Source organism: Sycon ciliatum, chromosome 2, assembly GCF_964019385.1.
Source record: "Sycon ciliatum chromosome 2, ocSycCili1.1, whole genome shotgun sequence".
NCBI lineage: Eukaryota > Metazoa > Porifera > Calcarea > Leucosolenida > Sycettidae > Sycon > Sycon ciliatum.
In genome coordinates, this window is record NC_088644.1 from 1127566 (window position 1) to 1150354 (window position 22789).

A 22789-nucleotide genomic window follows, 5' to 3' on the forward strand; every position below is an offset into this window, starting at 1 on the left:
AATTTTCCCCGGGGACAGGAGACCACTTGATTTGAGAATGGTGTGTAGGGTTTTTCAAATATGCAAACACACGAACAAAACAACATTCGTCATTGGAAGCCAGGCGTTTATAATGATTCCTAAAGGCCGATTTATACTTCATTTTGTGTACGGGAAACGTGTCTCGTCGCGAAAAAGAAAGATCTGAGCCTATTTCGCGTACGGGAAAGCCAGCGCGCGACGACTTTCCCGTACGCGACAATCGGCCATAATACTACAGACAAGCACGCACACACACCGACAGAGAAACACACACTGGTGCTCGGCGATAACAACCCAAAAAGGCAGGTATAAACATTGAATAACATTTGTTTCGAGTAACATTGAACACTGCACACGCATACACCTACACACAAACTACACTACGCTGCACTGCAAAGCTAAACCAAACCAGCATTGAAACACAACTGCACACTGCAACTGGAGAAAGGAGTGCAGTAGAAACAGGGGCTAGGGGTGCAGCAAGGAAAAAACTACTAGAAGCACTAGAGAAAGTATGAGAAAAACTGGACAAATGGCAAGACTAGAAGATGATGATGATGATGATTATGTACAATATGCGCAAGAAGAGAAAGCACTACAAAGTCAAGATAAGAAAATGTAAAGGAAAACAAGGTGACCTAGAGATGGAGAACGACGCAATACGACGACGATGCGGCAAAATCAGCTGGCCGCGCCGCCCGCATTCGTCATAGGACTGAGCTAGAAATCCTGGCAAAACTACAAATTAGTGTGCAAGAAATGTGAAATAACGCAAGCAAAAATGGAACGGGGATACCAAATGGGGGCAGCGTATTGTTAGTGCAGTAGCGGCTGCTGGCCACAGCGCCAAAGCTAATGTACAGCAAACGGAATGATGGTGGTGAGCGAGACCGATGGTACTGGCCTTTCCCTGTAATGCTGCTCTAGCAACTGTACACAGAGCGGCATGCCAAGCATGATGTTGGTACTAACGGAAAACCTAGAGGGCAATATGTACAAACGTACAGAGTGCTTGAAAGAGCACACACACACACACGCATATACATCCATGCCGTAAAGCACAGGCACATGATCAACAATAGCGGCAGCAATGGACGCATACGCGCATCTGCAGTCCCGATGATAGCATAGCAGCTCAACGAGAGGGAGAACAAATTGGTACAGCCAAGCGCGCCGTCGCGGCAGGCAAAACACCAGCCAGGCGGCAGCAGCGGCGCTAAATAGAAATCCGTTTGCAACAGTTTTGTTCTCTCGAGATCTTGGGCAAACGGAAGAGAAGCGCAAGGGGTTAAAATTATTGTCATGCTGACTATTTTCAGCAAATGACAGGCTTGCGCAGCGCCCCAGCTTCAAGCAGGTGGTCACCTAGTATGCCACCGTGGCTCCGCTGAGGACAATTCGAATTTAAAAAGTAAATTTTAAGTAGGTTTAGTCGTTTCCTAAGAAGAACATATATGCAAGCTAGTTTGCAGGAGGGAAGACACAAAGGAGAAGAGCCGTTGCAGGACGCCACAAATACTTGCAGAACTGCACGGACACCAGCACGCTGATTGGCGCTGGGATGAACTACAGCATTACTGCTATCGCTCTGCACAGTGTTGACAAATCGGTGGCAGAGCTCGGTGCTGGAAGACACAGCGGGTACAAATTGGAAATAGACGAGTAGCCAAGAGAGGCAGGTAGAAAGTTGACAGCTGTAATTGTAATTGCCACCTGCAGTCCGGAGCGACACATGTGACTCAACGACAATCACTGCGGCAGGAAGCCCGTGGCTACCTGATATTACTGGTGAAGAAAACTACTAGGAAAGAAGATACAAGAACGATGACGACAACAACAACACTGTGCAGTAGACAAGGGTGATGACAAGTGTGAGAGCTGGTAACGGAGAGAGAAAGTGAAGGCTGTTGCTCACTGGCTCAGGCTGACCGGTTGTAGGATTGTGTCCCGACTCACTATCGGTGACAGGTCAAACGCTAACAACGTGGCGGGCGTGCAGGTCAAGTTTGATATTGATGATGACAATGATGACTATGATACAATAACGGAGGGGAGTTGTCCTTCAAGCCGCACCGTGTATCCATATAGCTCATCAAAGCTATTATTCCAGGAGCAGGCGTTGATGGCACACGGTGACGGACGGCAAACCTATGTACATTGGGGCTATTCGAACAGCAATCTAGCATCATCACACAAGCTGATAGATAGGTAGCAACACATCGATGCAGCAGTCAACAGTACTTCCAAAATGGATAGCTGGCTACTTGGGGAGACGTTGACAAATTCAAGTCGGGGACATTTCTCAACCAGTAGACAATTCCTACAATGGCACAGGACATGGCGGCATAGGAGAAGACTGAAAGAGAGAGAGGCACTAAGTCATTAGTGATGAGCCATACCGCGGGCAACAGCGACGGCCGCAGTGGGTACAATACCGTTGCCAGGGGCGTTGCTGTACTGCTGGGCTGGTGCCTGCGCTGCCGGGAACGTCATTCCATTAGCACCCTGTGCTGGATAGCTAGGAGACATGGGCAGCATGCTGCAGACAAAGAAGCACACACAAACTCTATACTTGACACACGTGACACTAGCACTGGATTACAACTGAGTTGAAGTCGAGCAGTAGATTTGCTCAAATCTCTTTTCAACAAGGCACCGTACTAATCCAGGATTTGTCAAGAACCAATCATGGAGAATGGAGCAAGTCGCAATTGAATGACCGTGCAAGTGACCTCGAAGAGCATGTGTGGCTCACTAACCCCCATACACATACAACACAAACAGAGTTTGGCAGTTACAACCGCTGTGTGAGTATACATGTACAGTACTGTAAGACGCCAAAGAACGACCAGGCTAGAATTTCATCAAGCACAGCATACCAATGTATACACAGTGACTCAACTGTGCATAGACTGTAATACATGAAAATAAGAACGGTCTAGGCTAGGAGGCTGACCCCCACCCCAGTTCTTCGTCGACCGACAGTACTGGAGGCACTTACCCATACGGAGGACCAGCAGCTGCAGCACCAGCGGCTGCAGACGGCAGAGCAGCAGCACCTGCTTGATAAAGGCCGTACTGCATATTCACCATTGGGTTGGATGGGTTCAAGTACTGATTGTAGTAGTAGTGGAAGTACTGCTGTTGCTGCAGACAGTGAAATGACACACACACACAAAGTACAGCTAAATACAAACGCATCGGGGCATGTACAGTACAGCTTGGGAATAATGACCCTCGATCCTGCATGAGAGAAGTGTCGTTACTCGTGAGGTTGACCGTATGCAGTAAAACGGTCACCTGGTCAGAAGCGCGTTTGGTCGTTCTATCCAAGGTTGTTATCGACAAGGCTGACGGGGTATTGTACGCACATGTAGGACCAAGCCATTCTAGATATTCCAGCCAGCTGGGTCGCTGCATTTCGCCCCATTCGTGATGACCTTCGCCTATGGCCCACTCCCAGGTAGATATGTAGACAATCCGATGCAAGCCGTCCTAAAGCATCATCACACTGTTTTGGATCTCATTGTATGCAGCCAGCACGAGGTGGTCTGTGAACACGAGTGTGACGCCTATCACTGTTGTTGCCAGGATTGACTGCCGATGCCCTATACTCGTGTCTGCAGTATAAACATAGTTCCCCATAGGCTGACGAGGCCGATCGGCAGAGCAATCGCAGCTGCCTTCCTGTGACGATGCTAGGGGGAGGATCAGAGAGTGTGTGAACTGCACAGCTCCATAGTGGCCGCCGCATGAATCATTCCTAGGTCATAGGCAACGGTGCCCCAGGCATAGGCTGGTTTACGGACGAGGCAGTGCTTGTGACAGAAAGCACTCACACTGAAAGGCCGACAGCATGTAAGCCAGGGTTGTTGCATAGAATATGCCTACTGTATAATCAAATTTGAAACCATGGTCTAGTGAGTCACACAAAGTGGTGCGCAACTTAAAGTGAAGCAGGCAGGATAGAGATACTCGACCACTATTGGACCAGTTGATCCAGTTCAGACTCTTACCTGGAGAAGAATTGCTGCCTCTGAAGGCTCCTTTCCCCAGGAGCACTGCACGCAAGGAAGCAAACACACAGTGTACGGTTGGCCTTTAGTATTATGATAATATTCACACACATATCTGGCGTTTGAGGACGCGTAGTCTATGCAATACAGGGGGGATCCACAAATACAGACCAACAGAATGGCTTGCCCCAGAATTACATGTGCTTGGGTTCAGCTAAATCAGAGAAAGAAAGGTCACGGCAATTCCCTATAGACAAAGCAGTAGGTTACAAGTAATATGGCCTTCCAGCACATGCACAAATAGGTGCAGTGTACCCAGGACAAACACAGGTCGAGCCTTTGGGCCAGCCACAATCATCATCATCAGCAGCATGGTGACCGTACACACAGTACACACTGCACTCACCTTGATCGAAGTGCCACTGACTTGAGAGCCGTTCATGCCACAGATGGCCATGGCAGCTTGTTCATGTGATGCATATCTATCATACAGCCAATGACAGCAAATGATGGCAAACGTCACTTACGGGTATATGTACTGGACTATGCCCAATATTCACAACTGTCCAATGCTACGCAGTGCAGGTTTATTGTTGTGTAATTTGATAGTCATCAAGGCATTTACAAACCCCAACCTGCGCGTACGGAAGGATAGTACAATCATGTTAAGATGTAGTACAAGTAACTCAAGCTTGCCTACTAATGTGTAATGTTAACTGTTATTAGTAGCACACTGGGCTAAAATATGAGTTGGACTTCAATTGTTTGGACACATGTGCGGCTTGAAATGCACGTGTTTGCAAGAAAAGGCCTAGGAACAAGGGCTTAGGGCCACTACAGTCCATTCAGAAAAAGATGAGCGCTGGCCCTGGAGAGCTCCCGTGTTTGGCGATTTTGCCAGTGCCTCGAGATTCCAAAATTGAAAAAGGGGCCAAAAAAGGTACCTCAACTGGGGTTTGAACCGCAAATGTACTGTTCTGCAAGTGGAGTGCACGGGTTGGCTTTTCATGGCTTTTCCCCAATTCAGTGCTTTGGGGGCAAAACCTGGCCGAAATACAATTCTTGTTATGGCTTGCTTTTGGAGAAATGGACTTCAAAAACACAATTGGAAGCACATTCCATGGGGGATTGCCAAAAATATTGTGACGAAAACTCAAAATTTGACCCATTTATGGCCAAAAGCTAGGATATCATCTTTTTCTGAATGGACTGTAGGCATTGAGATAATAATTGCACGCAACGCAGCAGACACAATGGAGTCTAAATTTCCATGCAGCGAAACTAAACACATCTATCACGTACTTGACGAACGAGTAGCCCTTTTCTGGGAAGAACCGGATCTCCATTATGGGACCATACGAACTGAACAAATTTCTAATCATATCCTCTGAGCAAACACAAAGAACAACAGCAAACCGGTCAACTGGAATCAAGAAAGTCTGAAACGGCGAGCGGAACCTCAGGAAAGAAACCGCCGTAATATAATGACAGCACGCAGGCATAGGACAGTGAGTAAAACTCTATTGCGTGACCACAAGGTAGGCAGTGATCATCGTGTTGCTTTGGGTTACAAACCACAAACACAAGACACAAATCCATTGGTTCAACAACTCACCTGTTACACCACTAACGAGATTACCGATGTAGACGGTGAGGTTGTATGGCGAGGACTGCTGCGATACCTCTTCGAAATTCAAAACTTTGCCACCCACTGCAGTGAACAATACACAAAGAAAGTAAAAAAAAACGTTAGACAATTGAACAGACTATCTTCTGATTTAGAAGACATTCTACACTAGCCAATGCAACATGTCAAGAGTATTATTAGAGTGGAACAGGACTCCAGCTAATACACATTCTCACTTAAGTAGATATGGGGCATTGTCTTGAGGACAACGGATAGCACGTCCCAGTACACGTATGGAGTGGTTTCACATATTTGTCACAAAAATAAATGTGTAAAAAGTGATCATGGCATGTGGACAGAGGAACAAAGAAGGCTGACATCATCATCGTCATGTGACCAAGAGTCCATAACCCCAAGAGTGTGCATCTGGGCTCTGGCTGCTGTAGGCCCTCTGCCCGGCGGGGGATTTCCAACATTACGTCATGCCGCTGAGGCACAGAAGACCAAACTCCGCATTCCGCGGTGCTTGGAACCAGAGAGTAGTACTAGCGCAACGAACATGTACGTCATCTTTGACGTAATGTTGGAATTCCGCCGCGCGGATCCGCATGTACAGAGTTGCACCCTCTTGGGGTTACGGACTGTTGATGTGACGGTTGAACCAACATGGAAGAAGCATGTCCAATCAATGTCTAAGTGTTTCGTTCCACCGAGTCAAAACATTTCTTGAGCATAGCAACGTAAGTAGAACAAGTCACAATGTTTTTGATTCCTACGCAAGTACAAGTATAAAGGACTTGCAGATAACAAACTTTGAGGCATCTTGCAACTTTATCGCTAGAAAGTAGTTGGGTGGACACACCCATCCCCAAAGCACTGCAAAGGACTGAACTGGTTCGGTTCTTTGCAGTGCTTTGGGAATGGTGTATCCGCCCAACTACTTTCCACAGACAACAAAATCAACACGGAAAGGCCTAATACTCTTGAACGCACCACAAAAGACGTGTGTACAGTGAAACCTATCTAAGCTCTCATGACAAGGGACTGTCCAAATGAGGCCTCGTGTACAGGTGGCTGCCTTATCTAGGCTCTTTTGACTGGATAACACCCCTTGCTTCAGGTTGTAGTGGTTCTCAAGGACAGGTGGTAAAGACTTCACTGTGAATCAACCATCTCAGTAATATGCGCAGGTGATAGAGATCTCGCTAACGTACCATCACGCTGATTTATTCTCCTAGTTGCCCAGTTAGTGCGGACCGGACGCTGACCTATGACTTGACCTGGAGGATACAGCAAATAACAACAGAACCAGCACACTGCTCAGAGTGCAGTCCTTACCTATTACTTCAGTATTTAGTAACAAGACAGTGCAAACAGAAACGGGACTAGAACAAGAAGCATGCATCATACCAAGAGTCCATAAACAAGAGTATGCAACTGGTATCTCTTTTCTATGGGCCAGATGCATTGCGCACTGCATTCAGCTGCAGTCCGCGCACTGCGGAAAAACAAAACACCACACTTTCCCTCTGGTTTGAAATGAACTGGAGTTCATGCGCCAAAATTTAGAGATTCCGTAGGTAATGAAACAATTTGAGCAAAAATGAATGGCTCGTACGAGAAATTTTGGGTTTGAGTGCATGCGTTCAGAGTGTGATGGAGGCAAGTTACGTAATGAAGGTAGCGCGCCGCGCACTGTCCCATAACCACAGTTGCATACTCTTGTTTATGCACTCTTGATCATACCAAGAGTACATAACCCAAGAGTGTGCAACTCCAGCTATGGGGTCTGCGACGGCAGAACTTCACATCACGTGATGAACCCGTACACATTATGTGCACTCTGTGCATGATAGATACTGGGTTCTACGCAGCCTAGCTTTGGGTACAACTCTCTTGTGATCACTTTGCACTGTTTGCCAGCATAATCTTTTGAACCATGTCACGTGATGTGAAGTTCTGCCGTCGCAGCACAGCATAGAGGTTGTGCAGGCAGTTGCACACTCTTGGGGTTATGTACTCTCGATCATACGGATAGTGTGTGTGTGAGACAGAGAGAGATGCGCAAAACGAAAAAAACTCACCATTCATACGGTCGATAGCAGCTTGGGCTTCCTACACGAGCAACACACAGCATACAAAGAACAACTCCTCAGAAAAGGACATTGAAATGAAACAGAAATCGGATGTCCCACAAGAGTGTTCATAGTCTGAGATACACGCGCAGTAAGTTCAGTATCAAATGCCCTAGATATAACATACTGCAGGGTAAAAAAGCACCCCCCCCCCTGTAAAGTTAAAAATGCTGCCACCCATGTATTGAAAAGCAAAATCCAAACGCGATCGGTATTCAAGCTTGGGACGCACTAGGAAGGATGCTACAAAGATGCACACAGTGCAGGTACAGGCTGGTACAAAAGTATGCCTTGTGGCCATAACAAGTAATGCAGGGATGATTTTAGTCAACTTTCACTGAGTCGCACACAGTAAAACAGTCAAGAACACCTCACTCAGGTCTAAAGACTTGCGTCCACACACATACACACACACAGAACTGTACCTGCTTCGTTGGAAAGGACACAAAGCCGAAACCCCTCGACTTGCCGTTCGATGCATCGCAAACGACCCGAGAGTCACTGGCAACAATCGAAAGCAAAATAAAATAAAACAGTATTAGAGATTGTGGACTGCATGGAACATGTAAAGAGTAATATTTTTGGCAAGAGTGCACAATCCCACAAGAATGTGCAACATTGATCTTCAAGCTATGGCCATGACATGGGTGCCATGTGCGATGAGCTGCTTTCATTGCACACCGTAAAAAGGTCCAAACGTGGGCGTCAATTTGAGCCCGGGCGATATTTCGGATAAATCGACTGTATTTTCACATCACACTGTATTTCTGTATGTATACGGTTAGCACGGTGCACTGTAAGTTAAGAGTACAGTACACGCAAGTTTTGCCTGATAGGTAACATGTTTTCACGGTGACAGCGTGAACAAGGCGAGGACGCACTGTATGGGCAACTGCTTCTGACTACAACCATAAACCGGTCGGTAGAGTCTCGGTCTTGTGACCATTCTAACCGTACGGGGCAATGCCCCGGTTTAGACCCTCATTACTAGTACCGTACATTTGCGTCGAGCTGTGCACATACTGCACTGTGCCCGTGCTGTTGCCCATGGACGTTTACACGAAGGCGGGCTAGAAAAATGGGACAAGAGTGTTGACACACTGGGTGTGTACACCGGCACCGGGCATTATACTGGCATCACGCACAAAAACTATCCAAAGTCTCACAGAAAAAAGCTCGCTTGGAAGCTGAAGACTGCACCAGATCAATAATGATGCAATGCTCCAGCTGATTACCTAGTTCATGGCCATGCAAGGTGGGCAGCACACCGTGCCAGTACCCTGTGTGCAGAGTAGCATACTTTCGGGAACTTACGTAACTTCACCGAATTCCGAGAAAGAGGTGCGGAGCATGTCAGCGTTCACATCAGGTGATAGGTCGCCGACAAAAACATGATAGTGCCCTAACAAGATAGAAACAAGCACAAGTACAACAACACAATACTTCATCAGACATAGGTCGCCGACAAACAATGAAGTGCCCAAACAAGACGGCAACCATGAAGTACATGTACCACAACACAATACTTCATCAGACATAGAAGAAAGGAAGCACAGCAAAGGCCATTTTGCAGAGTGCATGAATCGTGGACATTGATATGTATCCCGTGCGCTAATATTCTTATCGTCAATCATTCCAAAAAAGGATATGCACAGACGGTCTTCATAGTAAAAAAGCGCTTCGACACAGGAGGCTCTTTTGTTACTACATCCGCATATTCACTGTCACTGGCTTCATATCACACGGACACAAACACACGTTCATAGTATAATGCTTTAGAAGACGCTACATCCAACCATAGCAGGCTTTGACATCTGCTGGACACCTCACATCAAAGTAACTGTAGCGGAACCGTTGTAGTTCCTGGCAAACCCACCCCAGTTACCAGACGCACATGCAAACACACAGCGACCCATCTCATGATAACACATGAGACAAGCAACCAAAAAGTACAGACTGTGTGCTACACACACTGCCCAACCGCTCCAACGCCCAGATTTCTAAACCACACCAATGTCAATCACCAATGCTGGCCATAGGTCATAAGAAGCTGCGGGCACAGCCGTGCCACTCCAATAGACATGACCTGCCAAAACTCAAAAGGACTACAAGTACGAGCAGGGGAAACCCCACTAAACGCGGCAGGCAGGAGCTTAGCTTGGCAGTTTACTTTAGACTAGCGGTTTCGGATCAACGGGCAACAGGGTGAAAGCGCCCCACTGCACTCTATGTAACGTTACACCTTGATGACTGAAGCTATTTTTTATTTGGTCTGTCGAGTGACTTGCTCGATGCTCGGCACGTCCTTGGCTTGGGCTCGAACATCTGCTTTCTCTTGTTATGTTGTTATCCTCGACATAACCAATAATAAGCTGTCGCATTCGATCGACGATAGGGGCAGAACTGATAACATGTACCCTCTCGCAAATGCTACTCAAGCAAACCCATTGAAGCGATCCAAAGTTCCGGAGGCGGACCGAGTGTGTGGAAATCAACTGCTACCATTAGCCGGCAATAAGGACTTGAATCGCACAGCTGTTTACCTGAAGTGTCCTTCTTAGCTGCCCCTTGAGTAGTAGCCCAGCTGACGCGAATACACTGCAAGCCACACGAAAACGTCGTACCAAAGTGCACACCAAAACACCCAAAACGGCGATCAGTACAAAATCCATACGAACAGTACACAAACCGGACAGAGACCAATAATAGTGGGATGTTGAGACAGCGAGCCAATTCGGTAAACAAGAAACAACACAGTCAGTTGGCAATAAAGCTAGATGACACGAGTGCATGGACATCGAAGAGAGAACTCGGGACGCCACCCAATCTGAACATCCAGGCGCCGGTTCAAATAATTACAAGTCGGAAAAACGGAGTCCGAGTACGACTTGACCTTACCTTAGAGAACAATTTCTTGCCATTCATCTTGGTCAAGGCATCTAGAGCTGTCTCATGATTGTCGAACTCAACGAAACAATAAGGATCAGTTCCTTGGTGCTGTGCAATTAATTGAATAAAAGCGACACGAACACGGAATGATTGAAACCACTTGTAAGTTATAAACACGACTCAACAGCCTCGAGCGATACACATCTTACCTCGGATATGAGATTGCATCTACGGATCGTACCAACAACATTGAATATCTCCTTCACAGTCTCCTCATTTGCTCTTCGGTCTAAGTTGCCGACGTACCTAAGTCAGTTTATATGAAAGGACGGACGCACGCACAAGCCAACTCACCCACCCATATTTCGGAATCCCAAGAGAAGTAATGATGAAAACTTACAGGACGCAGGCTTTCTCCTCTTCTCTATCTTCGGGCTGCATAGCGGCAGACATGTCTGATTTCGTGGCCGCGGTAAAGAAGGTTAATATTCTATTCCGGCGCCAGCACTAAAACTAACTACAACTGAGAAAGAGAAAGACGAAGGCTGAGAGCTAGGAGAGTTTCGACAACCATACGAAGATCTTGGATTCGCACTACACAGCCAGCAAGACGACAGCTGACTGGACCAACAGAGATTACGCATGCGTGTCTTGAACGCAAAGTCTCCTTGGCGTCACGAGGCTGGGGAGATCGTGTTGCTCGCTTGTGAACCTGACATTTCGCAGTTCTGAGTTCCGCTGTTGACTATCATCACTCGACATCAGATCACACAATACCCATCATCATCATCATCATTATCATCAAGGCATCATCATCATCATTACAATCAATAATACCGGTACGAACGACAACAAACAGTCAGTCGAAATTGCTTGAGAATGGGAAGTAATTACTACTCTTGTAGATCTACCTTTCGACCTTTGGTTTTCGGCAAGACTTCTGTCCTGAACTTCTCACCTTTTGAATGCACTTGTACACATGGTATCAAGAGTTCGTTGGTTACAAGACATGCAAGGAGAGTCCATAACCCCCGACTCCTGATGCAGCTACTAAACTAGAACTAGTAGTACAACCAAGAGTACAGACAAGTCAAAACCCTAGGCCAGGGTCCAGGGACGACGGTTTGTCTCCAAGTGAGACAAGAAAATAAAACTTGCGGCTACAACCGTGACGCTGCAAGGGCAAGAGTGCATTTCCCCGAAGTTATGTACTGTAATGTAGGTCTTCGCCGTCTTCATGGCCTTTGCAGTGCTCGATCGGCGGCGACACGTGCACTCGTGAGTCGTGGCACTACAAAACAGCAACAACTGAACTGGCTTTTCTATGCTCAGTACTAGTACAGTGCATGCATCATTTTCAGACCGTGAGTTTTTCAGTTTTTGAAATGACAGGATTTATCGGATGCTCAGCCTCTCGACCTCGGATCTGGAGTCTCTGAGGCGGTGCTGCATGCGCACGTGATATTTGTACTGTACCGTGTACCATGGTGTACGACGTCGCGTCGACAGGGAGTTTGTGTGATGTTGGCATGATGCATCGATGTGGATCTACATGTAGATCTACGCACCGTAGATCTACCGGTACATGATGTAGCCTTTTGTAGGCCTATCGATATCACTGGATACAGACCAAAGGACACATCGATTTTGAATGCAGCACTGGTTTTGGCTGTGCACCACGTGCACTCTTCGAACTCTTCATTTTCTAGCCGGCCGGTACGCGGTGCATGCATGGATATCGGGAGATCGAGCAGACTTTCGAGTTTTGTACGTAGATCAGTGCATGCACGCGTGTACCATGTGTACTGTACAAACTGTTTGTAGTAGTACTGGTGCACTGCATGCATGGCATGCAGACGTACAACTACAAGACTAGTACTGGGAGAGTCTACCAAGTACTGTAATTAGTTGGAAACCTGCTCCGAGCTCATTTTGGGCTTCGGTTTCCTTTTGTGTGTTTTCCTGTAGTTACCGGGCCTTCTTCAATCATTAGTTTTTGTTATTTTGCTTGTAGCCCAAGGCTAAACCCAGCGCCCCCGCTGGTTTGATATGCCACCCTATCTGTACTGGAAGAAAGTGCGTAGTTCCCTTTGAGTTGTACCCGCATTAGTATTATTGATTTTGAAAAACAATGAATGACACCTGACCTTAGCCATCACCTCCGTGACTGGTGCATAAGGGACTGCGGTACATCATGCCAGCATTCCAGGAAAATAGTACTGACGAGCAAAAGGTATGTGAAGCTTCACATTGCTTTACACCATAATTATTGTAACCATGGGATCATAGTTTTGGTAGTTATTTTATGGACATGTATCAGTAACTAAAAAATTAATGTTGAAGAAACATCCCCCCCCCCCCACACACACACACACGCGCACAGACACACATACACATGCACTCACATGGACACAAACACGCATGCGCACGCGCTGGTTGCAGACTTGACGTGATGGTTCGTGCATCCAAAGATCTGGTCCGATGCCACATGCACCCATGTCCTAGCATCCCTCCTCTCTCCAACTGTTGTCTAGATTCTAACAAGAGTATGGGCCTGGAAACTCCCCGACGGACAAAACTTCAGGAGGCGGCTGCCCTTGATGAAGGCCCGATGTCCAAGCCATTGCGAACGCTGTTGATAGAGTGCAGGGGTGGTGTTGACTTCCAGGGTCTTAGCAAGGTCTGATGATATCGAGCCGCACTCTTCTTACTGCTGAGCCATGGTTTAGTCGTGGGTACACCGCATACACTCGTGGTGGAATTTGTTCGGCAAAACGAAAATGGGTGCTTCGTGGTCCAAGCCTTTGCTACATACAGAAGAGCGGGCAGGACAACAGCCTTGTATACTCGACATTTCAGCCTCAATGACAGGATTTTGTTGCGGACTATGAGCTCCAGAGGACTTCCAAATAGAACTGACACCTTTGAAACCGGAAATGACACGTTCGCAGTCAGAACCATCTTTACCCAGTTTGCTGCTAAGTTACTGGATGTTCTACGCCAGTTTAGTGCAACCGGCGAGAAGATGAAACTGGTCACTTTGACAAGCTTTGCCAGCTATCAATCCCAATCGCTTGCCTTGCTCATAACAATACCGACTGGCAGATACCATTCCTATGCCTCGGCACACGCCCATCGACGACACCACCTGCCCCTAAATAAACCAGACGATCGAGAGGCATAATATTATGCTGCAATGCAGTTTGCGAATTGTAACTCTGTTACTTACAGCTCTTGCGTGCCAGATGAACTTCACGATCACCAGCCAGACGCCGACCATGCTAGTACCTCAGTGTGACTCCGGTATATATCTGTTCAGTTGCATCTCAAAACGGTCATGACCGTGTGGACAATATGCAACACAATACGGACGGGACCTGCACTGCGAATCGGAAAACACACGTGCACACAGGCGCGTGCACACACACAAACACACACACACACACACACACACACACACACACACACACACACACACATGCGCACGCGCATGTAGTTCTTGAAGTGACAAAACAGAGGTGGTGCTAGTAACTGGTACATGTACTTCGTAGCTGTATGAAACAGGCTGGTGTACAATGTATGTGCCCGCTTGTAATTCTTTGTTTTCTTTCTGACACATTGAGTCAAGCACCAGTACATGCACAACAGTGTTGGCCAGTGACGTGCAATGCCTCGTTCGTATATTGCACTGCAAATTGCTTCTGATGTCAGGATCCAGTGAATGTGTTCCACCAAGTACTGTAGATCAGGCGGTCATGGAAGAGGATCTCTGCTTAGGATGCATGGACAAATGCACCAGGAATCAAATAATTTAGTGATTTACGAACTAAGATGGCAAGCCAAATCTAATTGTAGAAGAAGCAGTGTTCTGCACCACGCTACACCAATCTACACCAGATCTTGAACAGGCAGATGTGCACATATTAGTACACACGTACACACGTACACACACACACACACACACACACACACACACACACACACACACACACACACACACACGTGCGCACACACATACACACACATGCGCGCACACCCACCCACATATACACACGTACACATGCGCACACACACACGCGTATACATACACACACACATACATACATACACACACATGCACATACACACACATGCGCATACACACACATGCACATACACACACATGCGCACACACACCTGACAGCGAGTAGTGAGACAGTGTTGGGACATTTCGCAGCACGACACTGAGTCGGTGCTAACCGATGACGCTGCTAGCTGGACGCATCACGCAGACCAACATGTTTATTTGTTTGTTTGTATATTTTATTTGAATTCTCCAATCCAAACGAGCACAGATGCTCAATGACAAGGCAGCGAATGTGTTTTTGTGTTACAGGGAAGGAGATTTGTTGAGAAAATAATCAGAAAGAAGAGAGAATGGCAGTTGGGTAGTTTTAGTTCACTTGCGTTCGAGAATGAAAGAAACAGAAATGAATAAAAAACAAAGGTTTGCAGTCCACTCAGGAAAAGATGATGTCCTAGCTTTTGGCCATAAATGGGTCAAATTTTGAGTTTTCACAATTTTTTCTTGCAATCCCCATGGAATGCTCTTCCAATTATGTTTCTGAAGTCTATATCTCTGAAAAGCAAGCCATAGCAAGAATAGGATTTCAGCCAGGTTGTGCCCCAAAAGCACTGAATTGGGAAAAACCATGAAATACCAGGCCGTTTCACTCCACTTGCAACAGTGCACTGTGCAGTTCGAACCCCAGTTGAGGTACGTATTTTGGAACCTTTTCCAGGTTTCAAATTTCGCGACACTGCACTGTGTACGATAAAATCACCGTAAATCACCAAATACGGGAGCTCGCCAGAGACAGCGCTCATCTTTTCTTTCTTTTTTACGAATGGACTGTAGGTCTAACGCGAGAAAAACTTCAAACGTCAACCTCTCTGCCACAAGCATTAGGACTCGAAGATTGCAACAACCAGCTTTCTCGTCCAGTGAAGTACAAGCAACCAGAGCAACCCATGAAATGATGATTATCTGTAGATAGTTGTTGAGAAGGAAATATTGCCATGATGGAACACTGGAACAGCCAGCAAATACTAGTACAGTATCCAATATGGATGCAGTGTAGTTTGGAGTCCCGGTCGAGTCTGAGGCACCCTAGTTTGGGGGAAGAAGCTCTGCTGTACTTGCAGTCTAGTCCTTAGATTGGGCAGTTAGCAGCACTGTGTCTGTGGTGTGGTGTGTCTGTGGTGTGGTGTGTCTGTGGTGTGGTGTGTCTGTGGTGTGGTGTGTCTGTGGTGTGGTGTGTCAGTGTATACTCTTGATGCCCTTCCAAGGCAAGGATTTCATGATCCTGCACTTCAATGTACCGTTGTGCAGTTGTGTCTGGACATTAGAAAGAACTCATATGAATATGAATGTCCACAGTGTGTGCCTGCCTTACTTCAAGTGCAAGTACACTACTACAGCATGTCCCCTTATCATACAGTGGCATCCATTTCACTAGCTCTTAAACTTCTTGTCCACGCCTGGTCCTGTGTCACAGAGAAGCGGCTCTCTTCATCTCTCCTTCTCTCTTCAAGTACAATAGGCAACTCATCATAATAATCATGGCATGTGCTAAGTGGTATCTGATGGCGCTCTTAATTATCTAACTAACTTATCTTTTCAGCCCTGTCAACATGGGGATGATTTGATCCATGCGGGTATTCGCTGGGGAAGTACCTTTTCAGCCGCACTGCTTTCCAGTTCAGCTAGACTGGCCTTGTATATCTCTCAGCTCAAAGCACTGTGACATGTGCTTGCTCAACACTAGTTATTTCTTTGCCTTTTCAGCCACTAAATTATCCCGGGTGCCATTGTGCCGGACTATGCACTGCAAGCATTGCTTGCCAGTGATTTGAGTACTGAAGACCAGGGAGTTGTAAATTACCATGCTGTTGCTTTATGCCTTCTTTTTGATGGTTGCTGTTGCTGAACTCTCCCTGACTGCACTGCGTGGCTCTAGTGTTGCTGCTTGTGCTTGTATGTATGTGTAGTTTCCTAGATCATTTGTGGAAGAGCTCCACATTGAACCAGATTGTGTGTGTGTGTGTGTGTGTGTATCTGTGCATGTGTGTGTGTATGTGCGTATGTACATGATTATGTGTGTTCTCTCCACTCAGGTCGGTCAGTTCATTGACTGGGTGCTTCGCAATCGCCTGGAGCTGATCCAGGATGGTATCGCTAGCTATCCACGACTACGCACTGGACAGTACTTGGTCAACTGCAGGGTGAACGAGGTAAGACTGTAAGACTGTAAGAGTGATAACATCATGTGTACTAGTACTCATCAGGCCCGGCGGAACCGGTCCGCTTGGTCAGGCCATGGCTGAACCAACCTTTAGGCCGCCGACATGTGTGTTACTGTTGAGGAGGTCATGTATATACCCTCCATATCATACACAAACTGTATGAAACTTGACTAGGGTATGGCTGGACCAATCAAAGACTGCTTCCGTCGGTCCTGCTCATCCACTTCCCTCTCACACCTGTATCGCCTTGTTGTCGCTGGCTGTCTTTTCCTGTGTAGAGTCAAGGCGGTCCACTGCACATTGCGTGCCGGTACAACTTTGCCAGGGTGGTGGAATTCCTGCTCAAGCAGCCGCATGTCGACGTCAACCTTCGCACTCGTTTGGTAAGCTTGCTTGCTCAGCACTGTATGTGAATTATTGCTCCCACCCACCAATGACCATGCTATTTTGGTCTTTGCCTGGGAGCTGTGATCATAGTATACACATTAATGGAAGTGTGAGTTTCGAAGTCTGAAGAAAATGTTGAACCGTCTCTGCTGGGAATACAGCTACACCATAGCTCAGTGGTCAGGGCATCGCTGGCCCCAAGCGATTCCTGGTGGTGACAGTCAATTTTTCTTCAAACTTTTCCTTTTCCATTCCCCTCTACTTCCAAATAATTATGATGTGTTTGTGTAAGAATCTCTGGATAGACTTGTTCAGGTGGTAGGTGGTAGAATGGGAGGTATGCATCTTTTTTTGTCGGGCAAGTTGTCTAATATCTGGCCAATACGACCAGCTCTAGTAAATTTTGTGGTACACTCAAACGTCTCTTATCCGGACGCCTCAGGTACGTGCACGTCTCTCTACTGGGCACCTTCAGCTTAAGTTCCTATGGTAAAATGCTTCGATTTTGGGGGTTGTGTTATGAACTTTTTTCCAAAGTGCAAGTGCTTATTTTTCACTGCCAGCCTGTGTAATCCACACAGTTTCTTCAATAGATTTTATCCTTTAATAACACGTGCGATACGTGCCAAGTAAACTTCTTCAAAAACTATGGTAGATGGTGGATGAGCTGTCCTGAAATACGTTTAAGTCTGAGATACGGGCAGTGTCCGGTCCCAAGGCGTCCGGATCAGAGACGTTCGAGTGTATAACCATACTACACAGTTCATGACCTTTTATGCAGAGCTGGGATCACACTCTGTGCGGTGGTAGTAGACTTGTCCCGGCATAGCCTAATGGCGGAAAAATGGTGCATGAATCCCATTGTAATTGTCTGTTGTTGTTGTCTCTACATTGTATGTAGGACGAGACACCACTGCACGTGGCCGCACAGTTCAACCATGTTGCCTGCATCGACCTACTGTTGAAGTCACGACAGACGGACCGCGCTGCTTTGAACAAGGTAACCATGGTAACCGCATGTGGTCACTACACGCACACCCAACCCATCGCCACCCATATCGGCACTTGCTGCTGCAGTCTGCATTGAATATCGCTGCTGGACTGCTTACTTATATATTAAAGTATTATTTTTGAAGTCGCACGTCAAACAGTCGATGGCTGCCTCCTGTTGCGAATCAGTCCAACTGGAGGTCGTGTTTCAACGTGACATGACCATGTGGAATGTGTTCACTGCGACGAGAAGTTCATTGTAGTGTAGAGAGTAGAGACTGTCGATGAAGTCCAAGATTGCATGGCCATGACCGTGCAACTTGGCGATTCCTTGGCCCGGGGCGAACCTTTTTTTAATCACATCAGTCTTTTGCGGCCTTTTGGCTCACTGATGCCACCATGCATAGTCGGAGACCAATAATGCAAAGAACGCGTACATTGTAGTTATGGTAATCAAAGCAGAACAACGGACGGTACACGTAGATCTTTACGTCCATGAACTAATACCACGTGACATGTATAAGACAAGCGCGGAATTCCTACACACTTGATCAGACTTTCACCGAGAATGATGCAATAAAACAAATGAGTCCAGACGAGCTTTACACTCTTGATTGTGTACTCTTGACAATTTTACTATGTGTGCATGTGTGTGCATGCGTGTGTGTGCATGTGTATGTGCATGTGTGCTAGTTCGGTTGGTGGGTACACTTGTGCCGGGCAGTGTTGGGTCTGTTGCCAACTGGCTCGGCTGCTTGAAGGTGTAATGTTGTACCTGCCACCTGTGTTGGTTTCAGGGTTCACATACATACCTGTTAACCATGGACTGCTTCTGGCTAGATTAACTCTTGTGTAATCATGGTGCTAGTGAAGCTTAGATCAGATCCACTCTGATTTAGCAACCTACACTAGTACCAAGTATTACCTTCACTGGGGGCAGGGGTAACTGCAGTTGGATCCCGGGACGGATACCCTGATGCCGTCAATCCTTTTTTCTGCACCTTGGCTTCACCCACTTACTGAGGTGTGGTGAGCCCGTAAGTGGGATCATTTTCAAGTCTACCCAGAGTTTTGGGGATTTCAGGGGTGTTGGCCTTTGGGCGGTTCAGTAGCCAATTGAGTCATCTTTCCAAGATTCCTTTTTGAGTCTCTCTCCGCTCTCCCGGGGAGACCCACGTGACCGATTTTGGCAGTGAGCAAGACAGTACAAGTATATGCATGCGTGTGTTTGTGTCTCAGTCTGGTAGAACGGCGCTCCACGACGCAGTGTTTGACAACCGTACACCCGCTGTGGCTGCACTTGCTCAAGAAGTGCCAGACATTATGTGGAAGGTAGGTACATGTAGAGTACCTGAAGTATCTGCAGTGTCCGCAGTGTCCGCGGTACTGTGTTGAGTAAGCCAATAGCATTGCTATGATAATTCACTGTGGTATTGATAGTTGTTCAATAGTTGGGGGAACGGAAAAGGAAAAGTCTGAAGAAAAAATTGACTGTCACCACCGGGATTCGAACCAGGGACCTTCACTTGAGTATTGAATTTGATATTGATAGTTGCTCAGCAGTCTGCCTGCACTGCACGTTTGACAAGACGGAGTGGAGACCGATGGCAGCTACAATGCTCACGTTCAGTGTCAGAATGGCATACCCCAGTGCTGTGTGCCACTCTACCTGTGCCGTGGAGCACAGGAGTTTTCTGTGAATATCTTTCGTAGTATGTGCATCCCAGTCTTATTCTGAGGTGGTTTTGTTTCTCATGGTGGCAAGTCAAGTATGGATGTGTGCTGCGGTAATCACTGAGTACTTCTTAGCCTGCCGCAGCCGAGTCTGACGTATTACCTTTCTCTCTGTCTCTCTGTCTCTCTCTGTCTCTGTCTCTCTCTCTCTCTCTCTCTCTCTCTCTCTCTCTCTCTCTCTCTCTATCTATCTATCTCTCTCTCTCTCTCTCTCTCTCTCTCTCTCTCTCTCTCTCTCTCTCTCTCTCTCTCTCTCTCTCTCTCTCTCTCTCTCTCTCTATCTCTCTATCTCTCTATCTCTCTCTCTCTATCTCTCTCTCTCTCTCTCTCTCTCTCTCTCTCTCTCTCTCTCTCTCTCTCTCTCTCTCTCTCTCTCTCTCTCTCTCTCTCTATCTCTTGCTGCGGCTGTTGCTGCCACTGCTGCTGCTGTGGCTGTTGCTGTTGCTCTTGCTGTGGCTGCTGCTGTGTCTGGTGGTGTGTGTATGTGTGCAGGGTTCATTTGCACTACACACAGCTGTGTCTCGTGGGTATGCTGGAGTACTGCAGGCCTTGTCGGATGCTAAGTATCCCATGGAAAAGCTAAACTCAGTAAGGTTCTTCGTATTTTAATTATTTTGAAGTGTACTCCGTGGTTCTTTACTATGGGTTCCTCTGCTCACCGTAAGTTGTCTGGCTGATTTGCTGATTTAGATGTCGTTTTGCTTGTCTATGTTTTGTGTTGTGTTTAGACGGGCTTGACGTGTTTACACTTAGCTGTGACATTGAAACAAACGGAGTGTGTTCACGTGTTGACTGAAACTCTGCACATGGATCCCACCAAGCCTACCAGTCCGACGGTGAGTGCATATTGTTTGTGTGTGTGTGTGTGTGTATGTGTGTGTGTGTGTGTGTGTGTGTGTGTGTGTGTGTGTGTGTGTGTGTGTGTGTGTGTGTGTGTGTGTGGTGTGTGTGTGTGTGTGTACATGTGTGTTTGTGTGTTTGTGTGTGTGTGTGTGTGTGTGTGTGTGTGTGTGTGTGTGTGTGTGTGTGTGTGTGTGTGTGTGTGTGTGTGTGTGTGTGTGGTGTGTGTGTACATGTGTGTCTGTGTGTTTGTGTGTTTGTGTGTGTGTGTGTGTGTACGTGTACGTGTGTGTGTGTGTATGCGCGAATGCGAGCTGGCGTGCATGCATGTGTGCGTATGCATGCATACCACTCATCACTGTGTGTTTATGGTGGAAATGTGAAGCGTAATGAATCTGGTCACTGCGTCCTTCAGTGCAGTGTTCAGTTCAGTTTGATATTGTGCAATACATGTGCCTCTTGACGACACGTTTAGCAACATGACGATGTACATGTACGTGTGTTGTGACTCAGGTTATTGGCCACCAGTCTTGTACACTGGTTACCGTCCTGATGGCTACAGCACTTGAAATGAGCTGCTGGGAATCGGCTTCTTTTTGGTTCATGAGCCGTGTGTCAGTGATGGTGATGTGTGTGGGCGTGTGTGCATGTATGTGTGTGTGTGCGTTCTCTTATACATTCCAGGTCTGGTGGATTTTTGGGGTACTGGTAATGATACTTGTGAAAAACACATGCGATCGTTTGCAATGGAAGCCCAAGTGGACCCAGCGAACCCCTTTTTGGAACCCTGATACAGACAGTGAACCACTACTGATTGGGATCCTGATACAGTGAACCCTTAATTGGAACCCCGATACAGTGAACCCCTGAATGGAACCCTGATATAGTGGACCACTGAATGGAACCCTGATATGGTGGATCACTGAATGGAACCCCGATAGAGTGGACCACTGAATGGAACCCTGTGTGTTTGTGGAATTTATTACGCGAATGCAATGGATGGGGATTCTTCCAGAGTGCTACACCGGACACTACTGTTAGGTGTATCACCGACTGGAACATGACTGCAGCCCAGTGCTACATGTATCACCGACTGCAACATGACTGCAGCCCAGTGCTACATTGTAGCACTGGGCTGCAGGCGCTTGTGCTGCAGATCTGGTGGGAACTAACCGACTGGAACATGTAGCACTGGGCTGCAGGCGCTTTGTACTGCAGATCTGGTGGGAAATAACCGGCCAGCACCATGGAATACGAGTACAGGTCAGACCTCGCTATAACGACCCCCGCTGTAACATAAACCTCACTATAACGTACAAATGTGAATGTCCCTGCCGAAACCGCATCACTTCTGTACAAAATTTCCTCGCTATAACATAATCCGCTATAGCGTAATGTTCGCTATAACGCACTGTTTGCTGGGTCCCGGGCGCACGGAGACCTCAGCATAACGTAAAAACTCGTATAAAAATGACTATGTACACGGCATGCATGCCTTCTCGCAACGAATTCGAGACTGAGGCGTCCACCTCGGAAGCAGGGAGTAGTAAAATACCGGTATTTTACTACTCCCATTACTTTTTATAGGCTCTAATCTTGTCACATCACGACTCACATGTACAAGTACACGCACTACAATGGCTCTTGTCGCCCCTTTGCTGACAAGCCTGTACACATGTGCACATCTTTGCTAGTCATCATCATACTTGTATGTAAAACAGTACAGTTGTATTCAGTAAGTGAAGAGTGTCATTTTGACATACATATTGCATATTGGTGTGCCCAACTCACTATAACATAAACCTCGCTATAACATAATTTCTCCCATCCCCCAGAGATTACGTTATAGCGAGGTCTGACCTGTA

At 46.9% G+C, this 22789-nt stretch overlaps 2 protein-coding genes across 2 annotated transcripts in view; one reads left to right on the forward strand and one right to left on the reverse strand.

Annotated features, from left to right (window-relative positions):
* Window positions 1-330: 330 nt before the first annotated feature.
* Window positions 331-11312, reverse strand: LOC135808187 (nucleolysin TIAR-like). The gene is made up of 14 exons (XM_065321340.1): window positions 11089-11312; window positions 10898-10994; window positions 10698-10796; window positions 10343-10397; window positions 9114-9201; window positions 8225-8300; window positions 7749-7779; window positions 6879-6944; window positions 5653-5748; window positions 5340-5424; window positions 4444-4519; window positions 4038-4082; window positions 3023-3168; window positions 331-2560 (listed from the first exon to the last, which is right to left on the reverse strand). Exons 1-14 carry the CDS (start codon window positions 11139-11141, stop codon window positions 2404-2406), a joined length of 1170 nt encoding a protein of 389 aa, XP_065177412.1. The 5' UTR covers window positions 11142-11312; the 3' UTR covers window positions 331-2403.
* A 1271-nt stretch (window positions 11313-12583) lies between these two features.
* LOC135808188 (death-associated protein kinase 1-like) overlaps window positions 12584-22789 on the forward strand; it is a 20125-nt gene continuing 9919 nt past the window's right edge. The window contains exons 1-7 of the mRNA XM_065321342.1: window positions 12584-12921; window positions 16845-16961; window positions 17252-17356; window positions 18262-18360; window positions 19590-19682; window positions 20577-20672; window positions 20813-20920. Coding sequence (XP_065177414.1) covers window positions 12883-12921; window positions 16845-16961; window positions 17252-17356; window positions 18262-18360; window positions 19590-19682; window positions 20577-20672; window positions 20813-20920 — 657 coding nt within the window. The 5' untranslated portion in view covers window positions 12584-12882. The remainder of the gene's footprint in view (window positions 12922-16844; window positions 16962-17251; window positions 17357-18261; window positions 18361-19589; window positions 19683-20576; window positions 20673-20812; window positions 20921-22789) is intronic.

Excerpts from the sequence above, each read along its gene's own strand:
- LOC135808187 (XM_065321340.1), bottom strand. The coding sequence starts at position 11,141 with ATGTCTGCCGCTATGCAGCCCGAAGATAGAGAAGAGGAGAAAGCCTGC. Across the intron at positions 5,425-5,652 it reads TCTCGTTAGTGGTGTAACAG|AGGATATGATTAGAAATTTG; the intron begins GTGAGTTGTTGA and ends GTGTTTGCTCAG. Across the intron at positions 3,169-4,037 it reads AGGCAGCAATTCTTCTCCAG|CAACAGCAGTACTTCCACTA; the intron begins GTAAGAGTCTGA and ends CACTGTCTGCAG.